The 20642-nt window shown below is 40.2% G+C and overlaps 1 protein-coding gene across 1 annotated transcript; it reads right to left on the bottom strand.

Moving 5' to 3' along the window:
• Positions 1–1131: 1131 nt before the first annotated feature.
• LOC114552969 (NACHT, LRR and PYD domains-containing protein 12) lies at positions 1132–18892 on the bottom strand. The gene is made up of 15 exons (XM_028574064.1): positions 18854–18892; positions 17405–17630; positions 16843–16971; positions 16314–16430; positions 15637–15715; positions 15261–15474; positions 13321–15124; positions 13056–13229; positions 10668–10841; positions 9620–9793; positions 8545–8718; positions 8079–8252; positions 2295–2397; positions 1827–2210; positions 1132–1586 (listed from the first exon to the last, which is right to left on the bottom strand). Exons 2-15 carry the CDS (start codon positions 17515–17517, stop codon positions 1416–1418), a joined length of 3984 nt encoding a protein of 1327 aa, XP_028429865.1. The 5' UTR covers positions 17518–17630; positions 18854–18892; the 3' UTR covers positions 1132–1415.
• Between the last annotated feature and the right edge of the window lie 1750 nt (positions 18893–20642).

Below are 20642 nucleotides of genomic sequence, written 5' to 3'. Positions count from 1 at the left end.
CTTTTGAACAACTTTTGAGAACTTTTTAAAACCACTTAGGATTCAATTTAAAGCCAACTTTAGGGGGTCATATGATGAACAATCAGTGTGGGACTTTAAAGTATTTATAGAGTAATGTTCCCATAAAAAAACACCAAAAATGTTGAAAAAACAACTTTTTGCTTTAGGTGTTGCCCCAATAGAGTGCCGAAGTCACGCCCTTCTACTTCCGGTCCATATTTTAAAAAAATATGAATGGTAGCGAACAGGGAAAGAAAAATTCATTATTGATCCCGTTTGATTTGAGCCATGAATGACACATATGATATTCATCAGTTTAATAGATAATTTTGCAAGTCAAGAAAGTCTAGTTTATTGTTAAACTGAAGAAGTATAAGACTGTGAAAATATGTAATTAGAAAGACTACACACTTCAAAGTCGCATGGATGAAGTCTCGCTGAAGCTGCGATGTGTGTGTGTATCGTACCTGTGTGCGTCTGAGCGGTTTCACACTAAACTAAGTTCATATTTTTTCCAAATTAAGATCCCATGATGTCCACCCAAAGGTGAGGGACTTCACCTCTCTATGAGTCTCAGCTCCACCTGTCAGGAAGCAGACAGGAAGGGCTACAACAGAAGCAGATTTTCACAATAAAATGACATTTGGACTGCTGTTGATGCTCCATTACTGACAGAAAGATTGAATGACTGTAGTCACTGACTACTCATTACACAAGCTGAACATGTTTTCTAAAATATGAAATCCATTCCCCCTCTGTCTTCTTTCCTCACTGATACCAACAATGAAGTCTTCAACACAAACAGATTAATGTGGGAGGGAATCAAACCTCCAACATACACAATCAAACGGCTTTTCTGTCACATTGATGACATGTTACTGCAGTAAAAGTACTAATAGTAAAGAGTGAAGTTACAGCAGCTGGCTGAGCAGATAACTAACATGGAGAGAAAACAAAAAGACTCTCTGCTCCCTTAACGCAACACAATATGTAAATGAAAAATTGAAAGACTTACGTTTTTGACTGCTCTGATTGGAGGGTTTTTCACGCTGCAGCTCCACCTGGAAGACCTCTGGGACACCGAGACATCTTATTGTGTGTAAAAGTTAAACAGAAAGACCACAAACACTCTTACAGTAACTTTATGCTTTTATTGTGAAAAGAGACAGAACTCCAAACTAAACATGACACAAGTCAACGGCATTTCTACAATTTCATGATCACAGCTTCCATCTTTAAAGGACTGGAAGTGGAACAAGTTTACAATGTTCACCAGGAATCTGTTCAATCATTCTGAATTATTTTATACAAAGTTCATTCATTAGTTCATAACAATAACCTGAAATATTTCTGTAAGTGTGATCCTGTAAAGACTCAACTGATCAGCAGTGAGAAACAGGAGGAGACTCTCCGTCCTACACAGGACTCAGAGACACTGAGGAACCAGGAAACCAGAACCCAAACCCAGGATAGAGAGGCTGAGTGAATGTGGTGTTGAAGGTGTGGAGGTGGATCAGTGAGTCAGAGGAGACTGTGTAGAAGGACAGAGAGCCAGCAGGACAGTCCACATACACTGCTACTCTACCAGAGACAGAGGAGGAGGAGATGTCTGCTACTCTACCAGAGACAGAGGAGGAGGAGATGTCTGCTACTCTACCAGGGACAGAGGAGGAGGAGATGTCTGCTACTCTACCAGAGACAGAGGAGGAGGAGATGTCTGCTACTCTACCAGAGACAGAGGAGGAGGAGATGTCTGCTACTCTACCAGAGACAGAGGAGGAGGAGATGTCTGCTACTCTACCAGAGACAGAGGAGGAGGAGATGTCTGCTACTCTACCAGAGACAGAGGAGGAGGAGATGTCTGCTACTCTACCAGAGACAGAGGAGGAGGAGATGGATGTTACTCTGTTATTGTGACTGACAGAGTAACGACCATCATAGCAGCTCAGACTCCAGGACTGATCATTATATCCAAACCAACAGTCTCTACTGTCTCCTCTCCTCCCGATTCCTCTGTAACTCACTGATATATCAACCCTTCCTCTCCTCTCGACCTCCCAGTAACAGCGACCAGTCAGACCATCTCTACACAGCAGCTGAGGACAGTCAAACCTCTCTGGATGATCAGGATATGGCTGATACTCCCCACGTGTCACCTTCCTGTTGTTGTCAGACAGTTTGAGTTCTCTGTTCACTGTGTTTGTGTCCAGTGTGAGTTCACAGGAATCTGACGGAGAGAAGGAGACACAACACAGCTGCAGTTATTAACCAATCAGCACTTTGATGATGACATCAGAGGGTTGAATGAGTGATGTCACAGTTTGATGAATGAAATTAAAAACACACTTACATCTCCATGGACCTGGTGTCAAATATCTGACTCCAGCAGGCTCCACCCTGAAAGGAGGAGGGGGGGGGCATTACATCACTCAGAAAGAGAGAGGGAGAGAGGGAGAGAGAGAGAGAGAGAAGAGAGAGAGAGAGAGAGAGAGAGAGAGTGAGAGACAGAGAGAGAGAGACAGACAGAGAGAGAGAGATAGAGTGAGAGAGATAGATAGAGAGAGAGAGTGAGAGAGGAAGAGAGAGAGAGGTAGAGAGAGACAGAGACAGAGAGAGACAGAGAGAGAGAGGTAGAGAGAGAGAGAGAGAGAGAGAGAGAGACAGCAGTGTTCAGATGTCCACCCCCTCGACCAGCTGGCTCACAGGTACGCTGAGCTAAACACAGTCGGTAGTAGACAGACAGGTAGAGAGGGAGAGACAGGTACACTGAGCTAAACAGGGTCAGTAGTAGACAGACAGGTAGAGAGAGAGACACGTACACTGAGCTAAACACAATCAGTAGTAGAAAGACAGGTAGAGAGACAGGTACACTGAGCTAAACACGGTCAGTAATAGACAGACAGGTAGAGAGAGAGACAGGTACACTGAGCTAAACACAGTCAGTAGTAGACAGACAGGTAGAGAGAGAGACAGGTACACTGAGCTAAACACAGTCAGTAGTAGACAGACAGGTAGAGAGAGAGACAGGTACACTGAGCCTCAGAGCCGCCACAGACACAATCCGTCTTCAATCAAAAGATTTGAAACTAAATTAAAAGACGAGTGTACAGAACAATGGCAAAATGAAAATAAAATACAACACAAACTCCTCTCTTCTCAGTCCCTGAACAGAGATATCCAATTGGCTTAATATCTCAGAACAAAAAGACCAAAAGAAATACAAATTTTACCAAAATCCAGAGTCAGGGACCATGAGTTGGAAATTGAAAGAGGTCGACATTTAAAAGTGTGGAGACCAAGAGAGGAGCGAGTCTGTACACAATGCCACCAGGATATCGAAACAGAATTACATTTCCTATGTACATGTCCCAAATATGAAGACTTAAGAACCAAAGATTGACAAACTGCCGGTGTGAAGGCGGCGTAAGGGACCAGCTCAGCCAGGTGAGGAACGAGATGAAGGCCTCCATACAGGAGCTAAGAGGAGAGGTCCAGGAGCTGCAGCAGGACAGAGAAGCTCTGAGAACAAAGCTCACTGCTATAAGAGAGGAGCTGCAGCAGGACAGCCTGCACCACCTCACAGACCCAGCCCCCATCACCCTCCACCTTCTTATACACAAGGCAACCCCCCCAGGACCAGAGCAGCACCAGCCCGACAGAGACCTGCCCCACCCTTAGTCCCCAGGCCTCATCCTGGACCCCACCCTACTGGCCCAGCCCAACACCACGCTCAGCACCCGGGGCAGAGGAGCTACGCTGAGACACTCGCACCAACCAGTGCTGGCAGCCCTGCAGACCTGGGGGAGATCAAACACCTGCTCAGTCTCATATGCTCCAGAGTGACCAGCTAAGTGGGACTCTAAGGTGTCATAACCACTATTCTTATTTTAAGAAGAATAACGTGTTTTTATAACAGTCTCAAGTTTTATAAGTTATCCACTTTTAATTAGGGCTGTTTTATCTTAATTAGTTGATGGACTATTCAATTCAGGTCTTAAATTATAAGGCTATTATTACTCGATTTATTTTATTTTTCATATTTTATTTTAACCACTTGATGTCTATTTATTTCAACACACAACACAATAATTCATAATTTGTTTCGGTCTCTCAAATACTGTAACCCTGTAATTAATCTGCATATAGCTAAACGGAAGATACCATCTAGAATATGTGTAACTTAAATTAAGTAACTAGTAACTACTATTACGTTTATTTCTTTTTAAAACTGTATTTGTATTTGTATTTGCCAACAATGAAGCCATTTACTGTCTCCATGTGGAATATTCAGGGCCTTAACTCTTCATTGTTTGGATATAAAAGTGAAACCCCTGAATTCAAAGACAACACCAAAGACACAAACATCATCATTAGACCCTGCTCTGTCACTCACTGCCCCCCAAACTACAGAGAAATCATTCTGTCATCAGTCAAACTCCCTACTGTTAAAAGAGGGAGGGACTCAGAAGGGATTATTATCTGGTACAAAGTTGAAATATCTAAGTACATCACACCCTATAAAATATGAACAAGCTTAAAATAAAACAAGGCATCACCAACCCTCAAACATATTCCTGTGTGCTGTATACATTCCCCCTTGTGACTCCCTGTACTATGATGAAGACATCTTCCCCCTTCTCCATGAGCAGATCTGCAGCTTCCATGCCCAGGGAAGTGTGCTAATCTGTGGAGACCTGAACGCACGTACTGGCTCTCTCCCTGACTACAACACAGAGCTAGGTAACAGTCATATATTTGGACAAAACTATCGTCAATGATGGGTTACGAAGAGACTCTTTAGGTAGAAATACTAGCACCGTTGATTACATGGTAACAGATTTAGACCTTTTCTCTCTCAGTGCATTCACAGTTAAACCACTGAACCCTCTGTCTGACCATCGCTAAATTACTGTGTTTCTCAGAAGGTTAGTGACCAACAACACCACAACCCCACAGCCCACTAAGCTATTTAACATCAAGAAATCATACAGATGGGCCGAAAACAGCACAGAAGAGTTCCAGAAAGCAATCAGCTGACCCGAAATTCAAACACTATTAGATACCTTTCTGGACACCACATATGTACACAGTCAAGAAGGCATAAATAATGCAGTAAGACATGTCAATCACATTATCGTGCAAACTGCAAAAAAACCACAATTGAAATTATCCAAAAATAAACCTAAGAATCCCAAAGATGATAATTGGTTTGACAAAGAATGTAAAAAAATTTGACAAAATGTTAGGCGATTATCTAACCAAAACACAGAGATCCAGGAAATGTAGACTTACGCCTTCTTTACTGTGCCACACTTAAACACTACACACGTACACTCATAATCAAAAAAGCCCAAGACACACACAAACAACTGACATTAATTGAGGAGTCCATAAATGCAAACCAATTCTGGGAAAAATGGAAAAATCTCAAAAAATCCAAACCTGTAGAATTGGCGATAAAGAATGGAGACATAAGGGTTGGCCATTTTGAAACACTCTATGAGCTACTACCAAGGAACACAGACCCAAATCAAAACCAAATAATAACCAAACTGAATGAACTAGAATCGGCTATAAAAATCCTCTCGACTCCCCCATTAATGAAAAGGAACTAAGAGACAAACTCCAGGCACTAAAACCCCCAAAAGCCAGTGGGCTCGATGGCATCATGAACGAAATGCTGAAATACACAAGCCCACAATTCCAATTGGCCATTCTGAAACTCTTTAATTTGATCCTGAGTGTAGGTTACTTCCCTGACATCTGGAATCATGGTCTCATCACACCAATATACAAATCTGGAGATAAATCTGACCTAAATAATTACCGAGGCATCTGTGAACACATACATTAGACCACTGTACAGATTACAATTATTTAGGATTGAAAATAAGTTCCACTGGAAGTTTTAACCCAGCGATAATGGAGCTGAGAGAGAAAGCACGCAGGGCATTTTACGCAATAAAAAGTCCAATGTACATTAAAATCCCAATTAGAATCTGGATCAAATGATTAGAATCTGTAATAGATCCAATTCTCCTGAGGTGTGGGGTCCTATTTCCTACCAGAATTCGGCCTATTTGGACAAAAAAACAGTTGAAATCCTGCATCTAGAGTTTTGTAAAAGCATCCTACAGGTGCACAGAAAAACCACAATGCCTGCAGAGCTGAATTAGGCCAATTCCCATCATTCATCAAAATTCAAAAACGTGCAATCAAATATTGGCTACATCTAAAAAACAGTGACCCCCACTCCTATCAGCAGAAAACCCTGCAACACCAATAGCTGAGCAAAGGGAAGAGTGCCCTCAAATGTAGAGCTATCTGTCCCTAAAGAGAGAGTACAAAGCTATCTGTCCCTAAAGAGAGAGTACAGAGCTATCTGTCCCTAAAGAGATAGTACAGTGCTATCTGTCCCTTACGAGAGAGTACAGTGTGGCAGACTACCTGACCACAGTTACTGATACTAAACTTATAACTACATTGACCAAGTACAGACTCAGTGAGCACAACCTGGACATCCAGACCGGCCGCTACAAACAGTCATGGCTCCCCAAAGAGGAGAGCTTCTGCCAGCTGTGCAAGAGAGACAAAGTCGAGACAGAGCTGCACTTCCTGACAGAATGAACAGTTCTGTTGCAGCCAGTCCCAACTAAATATTTCCCCAAATTCAAACACAAACACCCTACATTTGACCAAATAACGAACATCAATAAAATGCAGATCCTGCTGGGAGAACACCCAGAGATCTGCAGTCTAGCAGCAGAATGTCTTTACCTACAACACACACACACACACACAACACACACAGACACAAAGACAGACACACACACACACACACACACACACACAGACACAAAGACACACAAAAACACACACACACACATACACACCTGTAATATCCTTGTTTTCATGTTGTTGCTCATATCCATCAGTTTTGTTCATATTGTTACATTTTGTTGACATGATTGTTGCCTTTATACAAATGTTAACCTAATGCTTTATTGTCTGCATCCTACTGGACTACTGGATGTAAATGTGTAACATGTTTCCCTGTTTATGTGCTTTAGCAATACTGTATGTCAATATGGTCATGCTAATAAAGTCTCTTTGAATTTGAAATTTGAGAGAGAGACAGAGAGAGACAGAGAGAGAGAGAGGAAGAGAGAGACAGAGAGAGAGACAGAGAGAAAGGGGGAGAGAAAGAGAGATAGAGAGAGGGAGAGAGAGAGAGGGAAAGGGTGAGACAGAAAGAGAGGGAGAAAGAGAGAGACAGAGTGAGAGAAAGAGAGAGAGAGGGAGAGAAAGCGAGAGAGAGAAAGAGTAGAAGATATTGTTGTTGACATGACAAATGTTAACCTAATGTTTTATTGTCTGCATCCTACTGTACAACTGGATGTATATGTGTAACATGTTTCCCTGTTTATGTGCTTTAGCAATACTGTATGTCAATATGGTCATGCTAATAAAGTCTCTTTGAATTTGAAATTTGAGAGAGAGACAGAGAGAGAGAGAGAGAGAGAGAGAGGCAGGAGGGAGAGAAAGAGAGAGAGAGCAAGAGAGAGACAGAGACAGAGAGTGAGAGAGACAGGGAGAGAGACAGAGAGGGAGGGGGAGAGAAAGAGAGAGAGAGGGAGAAAGAGAGAGAGAGAGAGAGAGAGAAAGGGAGAGATAGAGAGAGAGAGAGAGAAAGAGCTCAACCTGGAATACACTGTACTAGGGTCTAAAACTGTCCAGTTTGATCCCACTAGGGGATTTTAAACTACTTTTAAGGCTACTGGAAAAAAAATGATGATAGTGAGCATGTACGGAGATGTGAATTAACTGATTTCTCTGTGTGACATGTAGCCTAAACATCACATCCTGAATATGATCAAAAACAGGATAATCCTCATAACTGGAATATTCATGTCCATGTAAACACATATGATACAAACAACATGCTAGATCCGTGGGTTCAGCGACAGCAGCGTCCATAGCAACCAGCAGTTTATCTACTGCAGTGGCAGGCCATGTATTTTACACCTGGGCCTTCAGTACTACACAAATATCTCCTTTTTCTTCATCATTGTTTGTACCTGAGAGTGTCCAGTCTCCAGTTTGGATCCTCCATTCCCGCTGACAGTAGCTTCACTCCTGAGTCTCCTGGATGATTGTAACTCAGGTCCAGCACTCTCAGATGGGAGTGGTTGGAGCTCAGAGCTGAGGCCAGAGAAGAACTGCCTTCCTCTGAGATCAGACAGCCTGACAGACTGCACACATACAGAACAACATACAGGAACCCTCTGTCAACACGTGGAGCGATTTTTTTTAATTTTGTTTATTTGTTGTCCAGGTACATTTTGGTTCAGATTTAGAATACACCTTTAAAATCATCTGTTCCATTTAATTATTTAACAACAAATATAAACAATGAAAAAGATATATAATGAATAACTACTGCCCAAGTTTATCGTATCAACAGATTCAAAGCACCGGTTTTATCAACTAAAGTTAGTCAGATTTTAAATTTTAATTGGTTTGAATGGGTTAATGAATCCTGACCTGAGAGTCTCCAGTGTGCAGTGTGGACTCTTCATTCCATCAGCGATCAGCTTCCCTCCTGAATCCTGCAGGTCATTGTTACTCAGGTCCAGCTCTCTCAGACTAGAGGACTGGGAGCTGAGAACTGAGGACAAAGCTTCACAGCTTCTCTCTGACAGGTTACAGCCATTCAGTCTGGAGAGACAACAGGAAGGAAACAAGTTATTAATATGTAACTCCTGTGGAAAGATAGAGTATTTATTGATGAATAAAACAGCTTTGTTGGAAGGACAGTAATGAAGAAGACGGATACAAATTGTGTTTAAATTTTATGTCTGGACTTTCGGTGATAGATAATGTAAAATCCATTTTCTAAACAAGTTGGAAACATAATAACTAATTGTGACTGAATGAGGAGTAAAAACACATTCGGTATTTAAATTCACATAAGATTTAATGAAAAAATGCCATAGCCACATTTTATACTTCTTTACGACATATAAATAAGAACAAATGCTTTGGAAACATTAAAAGATTTCTGAATAGCTAAATTTTAAATCCTGACATGAGAAAGGCGGTTTCAATTGAATTAAGCTTAAAGTTTAGAGAAATGTTATAGAAGAAGACAAATAACAATTGTGTTTATACAGTATGTTGAGTCTGGATTTTTGGTGATACAGTATATGAAATCCCTTCTCAGCATGTTTAAATATCTGCTGCTCTACTCTAAACAAGTTGGAAACATAATAATTAATCATGACTGAATTAAGCAATATTACACGAGAGGGTTTGATTTAACGTCATTATTGGCACGACAGGGTGTGCTGTCATGCTAATTTGAGTACGTTGTAAATGTCTAGCTGACCAATCAGGTTGTCTGGTCGGATCTACTTCTTGTATAATCAGAGATAAAAAAAATATCCATTAATATTAAAATATTAATTATTTGTGGATCGCAGCCACAGTTCATATTTCATTCTTTATGAAGTGATTCTAAATCAGAATAAAATACTGTGGAAACATTCACATTTTTGAATGTTTCTAAATTGTTTTTAAATACTGTTTTTTTTTCAAAGATTATTATTCTTGATCTGACCTGAGAGTCTCCAGTTTGCAGTGTTGACTCTTCAGTCCAACAGAGATCAGCTTCCCTCCTGAATCCTGCAGGTCATTGTTACTCAGGTCCAGCTCTCTCAGACTAGAGGACTGGGAGCTGAGAACTGAGGACAGATCTTCACAGCTTCTCTCTGACAGGTTACAGCCATTCAGTCTGGAGACACAACAGGAAGGACACACATTATTTATATTTAACTCCTGTTGAAAGATAGCATAGTGTTTATTGATGAATAAATCACACTTACAGAGCTTTGTTGGAGGGGCAGTAATGAAGAAGACAGAAAACGATTGGGTTTAAATGTTAAGTCTGGACTTTTGGTGATATAAAATGTAAAATCCATTTTTTAAACAATTTGGAAACATGATAACTAATTGCGACTGAATGAGGAGTAAAAAGACATCCAGTTTTCAAATTCAATTAAGATTTAAAAGAAAATGCCATAGACACATTCCATAATTTGTGCTTTACGACATATTATTAATAAGAACAAAATGCTTTGGAAACATTACAATATTTCAAAATTACTAAATTTTAAATCCTGACATGAAAAGGGCGGTTTAAATTGAATAAAGCTTAAAGTTTAGAGAAATGTCATAGAAGAAGACAAATAACGATTGTGTTTATATGTTGAGTCTAGACCTTTGGTGATACAGTATATGAAATCCCTTCTCAGCATGTTTAAATATCTGCTGCTCTACTCTAAACAAGGTGGAAACATGATAATTAATCATGACTGAATTAAGCAATATTACATGACAGGGTTTGATTTATCGTCTTTATTGGCACGACAGGGTGTGCTGTCATGCTAATTTGAGTATGTTCTAAATGTCTAGCTGACCAATCAGGTTGTCTGGTCGGATTTACTTCTTGTATAATCAGAAATAAAAAAATGTCCATTAAGTCACATAATATTAAAATATTAATTATTTGTGGATCTCAGCCACACGTCATATTTCATTCTTTATGAAGTGATTCTAAATCAGAATAAAATACAGTTTTTTTCAAAGATTATTGTTGTTGATCTGACCTGAGAATCTCCAGTGTGCAGTGTGGACTCTTCAGTCCAACAGAGATCAGTTTCCCTCCTGAATCCTGCAGGTAATTTTTACTCAGGTCCAGTTCTCTCAGACTAGAGGACTGGGAGCTGAGAACTGAGGACAGATCTTCACAGCTTCTCTCTGACAGGTTACAGCCATTCAGTCTGGAGAGACAACAGGAAGGACACAAGTTATTTATATTTAACTCCTGTTGAAAGATAGCAGAGTATTTAATGATGAATACATCACAATTACAGAGCTTTGTTGGAGGGATGGTAATGAAGGAGACAGATAACGATTGTGTTTAAATATTAAGTCTGGACTTTTGGTGATACAGAATGTAAAATCCATTTTCTAAACAAGTTGGAAACATGATAACTAATTGTGACTGAATGAGGAGTAAAAAGACATCCAGTATTCAAATTCACATAAGATAAAAAAAATGCCATAGTCATATTTCATACTTTGTGCTTTGCGACATATTATTAATAAGAACAAAATGCTTTGGAAACATTAAAATATTTCCAAATTGCTAAATTTTAAATCCTGACATGAGAAGGGCGGTTTAAATTGAATAAAGCTTAAAGTTTAGAGAAATGTCATAGAAGAAGACGAATAACGATTGTGTTTATATGTTGAGTCTGGACTTTTGGTGAGTATATGAAATCCCTTCTCAGCATGTTGTGTTGTCCTTCGGGACACAAGGATTATGTACTTCCGTTAACTTTGTTGAGAATTGCTCTCTAAACAAGGTTTAATACAGCACCTTAGTTCTTGTTTGTACAGCATTTTGGTCAGCTTAAACTGTGTTTAAATGTGTTCTAGAAATAAACTTTACTTACTTAACAAGAAACAGGGTTTAAAGAGCAATTCTCAACAAAGTAAACGGAAGTACATAATCCTTGTGTTGTTCTTCGGGTCACTGGGACCCGAAGGACAACACAAGGGTTAAATATCTGCTGCTCTACTCCAAACAAGGTGGAAACATGATAATTAATCATGACTGAATTAAGCAATATTACACAATATAACCTGACCAATCAGGTTGTCTGGTCGGATCTACTTCTTGTATAATCAGAAATAAACAAACGTCCATTAATCAACGTCACATAATATTAAAATATAAACTAGTGCAGTGCCCATTGGAAATGTACCTGTTTAGAACGAGCGATTACTTGGCCTGTGGTATTGCTGCTTGTAGAATTCATCAAAACCAAATTGTAGCCTACCCCAAAATTACTTAGAGAAGGACCTGAAACCACTTCAAATCCAACTCCCCTGTATACCCTACTACTAACTTACTGATTTACCTGACACAGAACATTGCAGATTCAGAATGTAATCCCAAAATATCACAATGAAAATGTGGAGCAATCAGACATTAGCGTCATAGACTCATGGCAGTGCGCTACCCACTGGCCCGTTATGATCGCTAAACAGCACATATCTGTGTTAATCACCACCAGATCCGGACCGTTTGTGTGTGTGCGAAGACAGAGAGAGAGAGAGAGAGAGAGAGAGAGAGAGAGAGAGAGAGAGAGACACACAAACACATATCTAATCACCACCAGAACCGGACCGTTTGTGTGTGCGCAGACAGAGGAAGAAAGAGAGACCCCAGGTGGTAGTACTAACTTGCAGATTTACCTGACCGAGAACGTTGCAGATTCAGAATTTAATCACAACATATCACAATGAATATGTGGAGTACTCAGACATTAGCGTCATGACTCATGGCAGTGCGCTACCCACCTGGCCCGTTATGAGAGCTAAACAGCACATATCTGCGAACATCAAACACCAGAACCTATGTGTGTGTGTGTGTGTGTGTGTGTGTGTGTGTGTGCGCAGAGAGAGAGAGAGAGAGAGAGAGAGAGAGAGAGAGAGACGGTGTAGAGTGAGTCACAACACAAACAGGTGCTCAGTCAGTGTTTGCAAGCAGTGCGAGAGGGGGAGTGGCAGGCGGCTAGAGCGGCAAAAGCCAATATGTGCTTCTTTTTCCTATATATTTAATGATATATTTTGCGTTTCTTATCCAAACAATGGCAAACTTGGCACTGCACTTACTTGTGCCCGTGGCAAGAAACCTGTCAAGTTTGAAATCCATCGGACTAACGGTTCGAGAGATATGTGCTTAACACCCACCCACACACACACACACACACACACACACACACACACAAACACACACACACAGACAGACGTTCCTGCAATTTATAGATAGATTATTTGTGGATCTCAGCTACAGTTCATATTTCATTCTTTATGAAGTGATTCTAAATCAGAATAAAATACTTTGGATACATTCACATTTTTTGAATGTTTCCAAAGTATTTTTCAATACTGTTTTTTTCAAAGATTATTGTTTTTGATCTGACCTGAGAGTCTCCAGTGTGCAGTGTGGACTCTTCAGTCCAATAGAGATCAGCTTCCCTCCTGAATCCTGCAGGTCAGTGTTACTCAGGTCCAGCTCTCTCAGACTAGAGGACTGGGAGCTGAGAACTGAGGAGAGATTTTCACAGCTTCTCTCTGACAGGTTACAGCCACTCAGTCTGGAGAGACACCAGGAAGGACACAATTTATTTATATTCAATTCCTGTTGAAAGATATCAGAGTATTTGTTGATGAATAAATCCCACTTACAGAGCTTTGTTGGAGGCTTTGACCACTGGCAGCAGCCTCAGAAAAGCCTTCTCTGAAGCAGAGTATTTCTTCAGGTCAAACACGTCCAGATCTTTTTCAGATGACAGTAAGATGAAGACCAGAGCTGACCACTGAGCAGGAGACAGTTTATCTGTGAAGAGACTTCCTGAATTCAGGAACCGTTGGATCTCCTCCACTAGAGAACGATCATTCAGTTCATTCAGACAGTGGAACAGATTGATGCTTCTCTCTGAAGACAGATCATCACTGATCTTTGTCTTGATGTACTCAACTGCTTCCTGATAGGTCTCTGATCTACTTCCTGTCTGTGTCATCAGACCTCGTAGGAGATTCTGATTGGTCTGCAGTGAAAGACCCAGGAGGAAGCGGAGGAACAGGTCCAGATGTCCATTTGGACTCTGTAAGGCCTTGTCCACAGCACTCTGATGGAGAAATTTAACTTCAGGTTTGACTCTGAAGGGATTATTTCGCCTAGATGTTGTTTTGTCTTCTGACAGAAGGTTGACTCCTGAGTTGATGAATGTCAGATGAACATGAATAGCAGCCAGGAACTCCTGAACACTCAGGTGGACAAAGCAGAACACATTGTCCTGGTACAGTCCTCTCTCCTCTTTAAAGATCTGTGTGAACACTCCAGAGTACACTGAGGCTGCTGTGATATCGATGCCACACTCTGTCAGGTCTGATTCATAGAAGATCAGGTTGCCTTTTTGCAGCTGCTCAAAAGCCAGTTTTCCCAGAGACTCAATCATCATCCTGCTCTCTGGACTCCAGTGTTGATCCGTCTCAGATTTTCCATCATACTTAATGTTCTTCACTTTAGACTGAACCACCAGGAAGTGGATGTACATCTCAGTCAGGGTCTTAGGCAGCTCTTGTACCTCTCTGGTCTTCAACACGTCCTCCAGAACTGTAGCAGTGATCCAGCAGAAGACTGGGATGTGGCACATGATGTGGAGGCTTCGTGATGTCTTGATGTGGGAGATGATTCTGCTTGCCTGCTTCTTGTCTCTGGATCGCTTCCTAAAGTACTCCTCCTTCTGTGGGTCAGTGAACCCTCTGACCTCTGTCACCATGTGAACACACTCAGGAGGGATCTGATTGGCTGCAGCAGGTCGTGTGGTAATCCAGAGGCGAGCAGAGGGAAGCAGATTCCCTCTGATGAGGTTTGTCAGCAGCACACCTACTGAGGTGGACTCTGTAACATCAGTCAGGATCTCAGTGTTGAGGAAGTCCAGAGGAAGTCGACACTCATCCAGACCGTCAAAGATGAACACAACCGGGAACTCTTCAAACCTGCAGATTCCTGCTTCTTTGGTTCCACTGAAGAAGTGATCAACAAGTTCCACCAAGCTGTACTTTTTCTCTTTCAGCACATTCAGCTCTCTGAAAGTAAATGGAAATATGAACTGGATGTCCTGGTTGGCTTTGTCTTCTGCCCAGTCCAGAGTGAACTTCTGTGTTAAGACTGTTTTCCCGATGCCAGCCACTCCCGTTGTCATCACTGTTCTGATTGGTTCATCTCTTCCAGGTTGGGCTTTAAAGATGTCTTCTTGTCTGATTGTTGTTTCTGGTGTGTCTGTTTTTCTGGACGCTGTTTGAATCTGTCTTACCTCATGTTCATCATTGACCTCTGCAGTCCCTCCCTCCATGATGTAGATCTCTGTGAACATCTGATTCAGAAGGGTTGGGTTTCCTGCTTTAGCAATCCCCTCAAAAACACACTGTAACTTCTTGTTTAGGTTAGTCTTGAGTTTACGTTTACAAACTCCAGCAAAACTTCCTGAATGAATACATAGCAAAAAAGCTCATTAAGTAATTTTGTAAATAAAACAGGAACATATTTTGGTCCATTTCTGGAGACGTTAGTAAACGTCCCATTTAGTCCAGCAAGTTAATCTTTAGAGAAATCCTCTTACTGCTCTGCAGACGATCAGCCAGCTCGTACTGCTTGATTCTCCTCAGGAAGTGCAGTGTGATCTTCAGAAATGCCTCTCTGCTGCTTTTATGCTCTTCATCCTCATCCTCCTCCTCCCTCTGACTCTCTAAGCATTCTGGGTAATCTGGATTCAGAACCTTCTGGATCTTCTTCAGCTCGTTCTTCACAAAAGTGACGATTTTCTCCTCCAACAGCTTGAACAAAAGATTATATGAACGACAAAATCAAACTGAAATCATGGAAGCAAACATCAGATCCATGTTGGACAGACTGACAATCCACTGTTCTGAATAGTGTAGCATGGAGATGATTGTGAACAGAATAGATGTAAAAGTAGTTGTTGTACATGTACAGACCATAAATATGGAGTCCAGGTGTGTTTGATGCTGCTGGGCAGACTGACCACTGGGAACCTCTGAGTTCTCCTGGTCCACTCTGTGGAGGAATCAGGAAGAATTAGCTCACAACATGTCTGTCCACACAGAGACAAACACAAGGTAATTTCCTGTGACTTAAAGTATTGATTACAATATTAAATCAGATGTGCAAATGACGTTACCCTGGAATGGGCACTCTGAGGCACATCCATCCCAACTATCACCCTGGTATTCCCAGTTGGAGAAAAACATTTGGGAAGAATTTAGCCATTCATGATTTTTAGCCTACCCTATGGCTATGGGAGATTAAAAATGCTTTTTAATGGGGCTAAAACACCAGATAGTATTGGACTAAACCAGGTCCAATATGAAATTGAGATCAACAGTTGAAGACTGGTCTACTGGACAGCTTTCAGATGTGAAAATATAAATATTAAAACTAGTGCTGTCAGTTGACGCCTGATAAAAATGTGTAATTAATTGCGAGTTAACTATGACATTAATGCGATTAATCGTGATTAAATATTTTAACCATTTGACAGCACTAGTTAATATATGTGAAGAAGAAAGATGCTGAAATTTTTTTTTTAAATTTCTCTTGATACATGAAAGTTAAAACATGAATCAGCAATATTATAATATTATTAACAGCTTACCTCTTTTCAGCAGAGGGTTGTTGACCTTTAAAGGTAATAAAGCGTTTTTGTGATCGGTCACTCTTGAAGGACACACAGCTGGGTTCAGGTTCAGCCGAGCCTGGTCTTTGATGGATCCTGTTACACAGAGAGTTAGACCAACAGGGATGGAAATTCACTTTTTATTATTCAGACACAAAAACAGCTGGAGATACAAGCAGCAACTAAACAATATTAACACAAAGAAGTTCAATAAACTACACAAAAAACTGTTTTAAAAAGCTAGAACACCAGAGAATATATTGGACCAAACCAGATCCAAAATTAACCTAAAATCAAGAGTTGAAGACTGGTTTAACTGTACAGGTTTCAGATTTGAGAATATATATATATATATATATATATATATATATATATATATATATATATACTGTATATATATATGTGTGTGTGTGTGTGTGAAGAAGAAAGATGCTGAAAATAAACTTAAAACTTCTCTGGATACATAAAAGTTAAACCATGATTCAGTAATATAATATTAACAGCTTACCGCTTTTCAGCAGAGGGTTGGTCTCCTTTAAAGTTAATAAAGCGTCCCTGTGACCGGTCGCTCTTAAAGGACACACAGCTGGGTTCAGGTTCAGGTTCAGGTTCAGGAGACTCTGGTCTCTGCTGTGTCCTGATGGAAAAACACATTTATTGAGGGTCATATATTCAGTTAAATTCTCCCTGCATAAAATATACTATTAATATCAATATGTCTGTAGGCCTAATTATTAACAATTAAATGCAATAATGCTTTACTTTCTGTCCAAAACTCAATAACAATATATTTTGTAATCAGAAAAAATGAAAAAAATCTAAATATAATATTTCAAAATGTCTGAACAGAAAGATATTTTGAGTGAGACATGAAATAACTTTACAAAATATTCTCATTTCAGTCATCAACTACAATAATTTCTTTCCACAAAACTACAATAAAACAATTTATTTGAAGAGTGTATAATTTAGTTGAAGGAGTGTGCATGAGACTGACATAAAACAACCCAGACGGGACGTAGTTCCATCCAATGAGACTCGTTCCAGTTTGCTGGATGTTCACAACTTACCTCAATCTTCTTCTTAGCATTTCAATTTCCCTTTCCATTGCTATTCTCTCCTTCTGCCATTCAAGTCTTTCCATCAATCCTTTCTCCTTGATTTCACCTAGCCTCTCCTCCATTTCTATTCTCCTCTCGCTTACGGTTCTTTTTTTAAAGTTGTGATGTCTCCATTGACCAGACACTCTTCATGGGTTCAGGTTCAGGTTCAGCAGGGTCTGGTCTCTGATGGGTCCTGTTAGAAAGAGAGGAAGACCACTTTTTAATCTCCAGAAACAGAAGCTGCTGGAGAAACTAGAATTTCTGCTCTCTACTCATCCTGCTCTTTCACTCATTATCTTTCTGGGAGAACAGGAACATTGGAAAGACTCCAGGACTAATGTCATCTTTCTGTCCTCTAATGGAGACAAGACTCCAGGACTAATGTCATCTTTCTGTCCTCTAATGGAGACAAGACTCCAGGACTAATGTCATCCTTCTTTCCTCTACTGGAGACAATACTCCATTATGATAATCAATTTCACCTTTCTGTCCTGTGCATCCTCCTCCACACATCACTACAACAGTACCAGAGGCATTTAGGTCTCTACATTTTATTCTGAAAGGTTCCAGAGGAAACAGTAGAGTCCTGTTGTGTCTGACTTTACGCTGGTGGAGACGACGGTTTGTTTTCTGACAGCAGGAGAAAGGAAATAACTAGAGGCCATCTTATGATGGATTCACACCGGCCAAATCAGGCCAGGGGCTTAAAGTTGGCCCTTCCTTACTTCCTACCCTCCTACTTCCTCCCCCCTTGCTCAGACCCCACCCATCTTCAAACTCAGCCTTCATTTAGATCTCAGCTACACAGCTGTAAAGTTTCCTGACTGCAGCCTCACGGTTGTGACAGACAGACGTATAAACACCTGGCAAAGTATTTAAAACCTCCTCTGTAGTAGTTCATGTTACAACATGGAGATTTATCTTCAACACAAGAGTCGTCCAAACTTTCTCAGGAAATAAGAAGTGAAGTAGAAACATTATATTTAACTTTACAGAGCCAGAAACTAACCCTGAAGAGACCAAAGACTAACGTGTTGTTAAAGTATCAAACAGAAACTTACTGTTCCTCACACACACACACACACACACACACACACACACACACACACACACACACACACACACACACATACACACATAACATATAGGAAAATAAATGTAGGATCTATAAGACAGAAATAAAGGATCTATAAGACAGAAATAAAGGATCTATAAGACAGAAATAAAGGATCTATAAGACAGTAACTCGGCCAGATACCCACACCACATGGCGGTGGATCTTTGTGAATAAGACGCCAGTTTTAGTTCATCACAAGTCCAGTTGTGTTGGTTTCTCTGCAGCTTTCTGCTCTTAAATTAAACTAACCACAGCTTGAGTTCATGAGACAAATGTTACAGACATTAGAGTTAAATTACCTTCAGTGGAGCTCCACACGGAGAGAAAAGCTGCAACACTAACTCTGGAAAGTGAAAGTAAACTTTAAACAGGAAACCAGAGCATTGACGGTTCTAGAGGGGGGGGCAGTGCCCCTGTTATATTAAGCCTCAACCCCCCTCTGGCGCCCCTAACTGTGGCAAATATTTTCATACTATAATACTAAATCACAATAACAGTAACGTTATCTCCAAATAACAATATTTCCGTCGGCTGTTTTTCAGTGGAAAGTTTATATCCACTGTACCAACGGCGCCTTTATACTCACATAACACATACACTAAATAGGGGTATCTGTCATTTTTACAAATATATACTAAAGTAAATAATACATTCTGTTTTAAAAAAATAAATAAATGTTTATTAAGTATTACAAAATGAATACATTAAATGTAATTTAAAAAGTGTGGTGAGTGTGTAAGATAAAATCATAAAATGAAACTAATAAAAGCTAGCCTGACAAGCCAGACCCACATCCAGATGTTGGGTCTGGGAACTTACCATTGACGGAGTTCAATCCAGGGGCAGGATAAACGGTTGTCTTTCAAATTCTCTCTGCATGTAATAGGATAGCGCTAGAACCAGGCAGAGCAACGAAGAAGGTAGCTGAGCTAGTTGATAGATTAAACTTTAAACTTTTGCCGTATCCGGTCGGCAAAACTCCGAACATATCTTCCTTTTTTAAGGATGAGTTCTGTGCCGTTCTTTGTTCTTTCCTCAAAGAAAAGCTGAACTCCAAGTCTTCAAGAAGACCGCTGTTGACCAACAGCAGCAACCACCGACCCTATACACGATGTGATTGGCCTGACCAGATTTTGTTTTTTCCAGCTTGCAAGTCAATAGACAGTGCCTAGACCCCCCTGGCTGCAAATTTAATTAAAAACTAGGGTGCGTCTAGATTTCTAGGCTAAATAAAAGCTGTCAACATGTTTTAATGAATATGTTTGGTGGCACTCTGCTCATGGGCGCCGATAGTGGGTGCTCCGGAGCTCGAGCACCCACGGAAAATACTGAGCACCCATGGAGGAAAACAAAAATCAGCACCTATGGCCCTGCTTGTAGTTCCTGCGTATGTCCACCAGAGGGCGCCATGACGTCACTCACCAGCTCAGAGGTGCTGTTTCTTAATTAGATTAGATTCAACTTTATTGTCATTGTGCAGAGTACAAGTACAAAGACAGGGAAATGCAGTTTGCATCCAACCAGAAGTGCAAAAAAAGCAGAAAAGTGCCATGTGATATACAAAGTATATCCAGGTGGTGCATAGAAAGAACAAGACCTATATTACAGTGTTAAAAGAGCTGACTAAATATGTAATATGAACAATGTATGAACAACATGTACAGATATGTTCAGATAAGTAGTAGCAGTGACATTATACTAGTAGTAAGAATATATATATATATATATATATATATATATATATATATATATATATATATATATATATGCAGTGTATAAACAGAATATATTATGAGATAATAAGAAAAACTGAATAAATATGGATATTCTGAATGAACCATATAGACTGAGTATAGTCCAGTGGTCTATTTTCTCTTGTGTAAAAGTAAATAGTTAAACTTTTACCGTGTGGTCCTGTGGATTTTTTAATGTGGATTAAGACGAGGAGATTTAGAAGAGCGTCGAGCTACGGCTTCATTCTGTGGAAACCTTCAACATTTTGTAACTTAAATTCATGCATACTAATATATCTGAATGCAGGAATTTAGACGTCAGAAGTTTGTTCTCACCACTGTGGCACCAAATGAT

Source organism: Perca flavescens, chromosome 3, assembly GCF_004354835.1.
Source record: "Perca flavescens isolate YP-PL-M2 chromosome 3, PFLA_1.0, whole genome shotgun sequence".
Lineage (NCBI taxonomy): Eukaryota > Metazoa > Chordata > Actinopteri > Perciformes > Percidae > Perca > Perca flavescens.
This window is presented reverse-complemented; position numbering and strand designations above follow the sequence as displayed.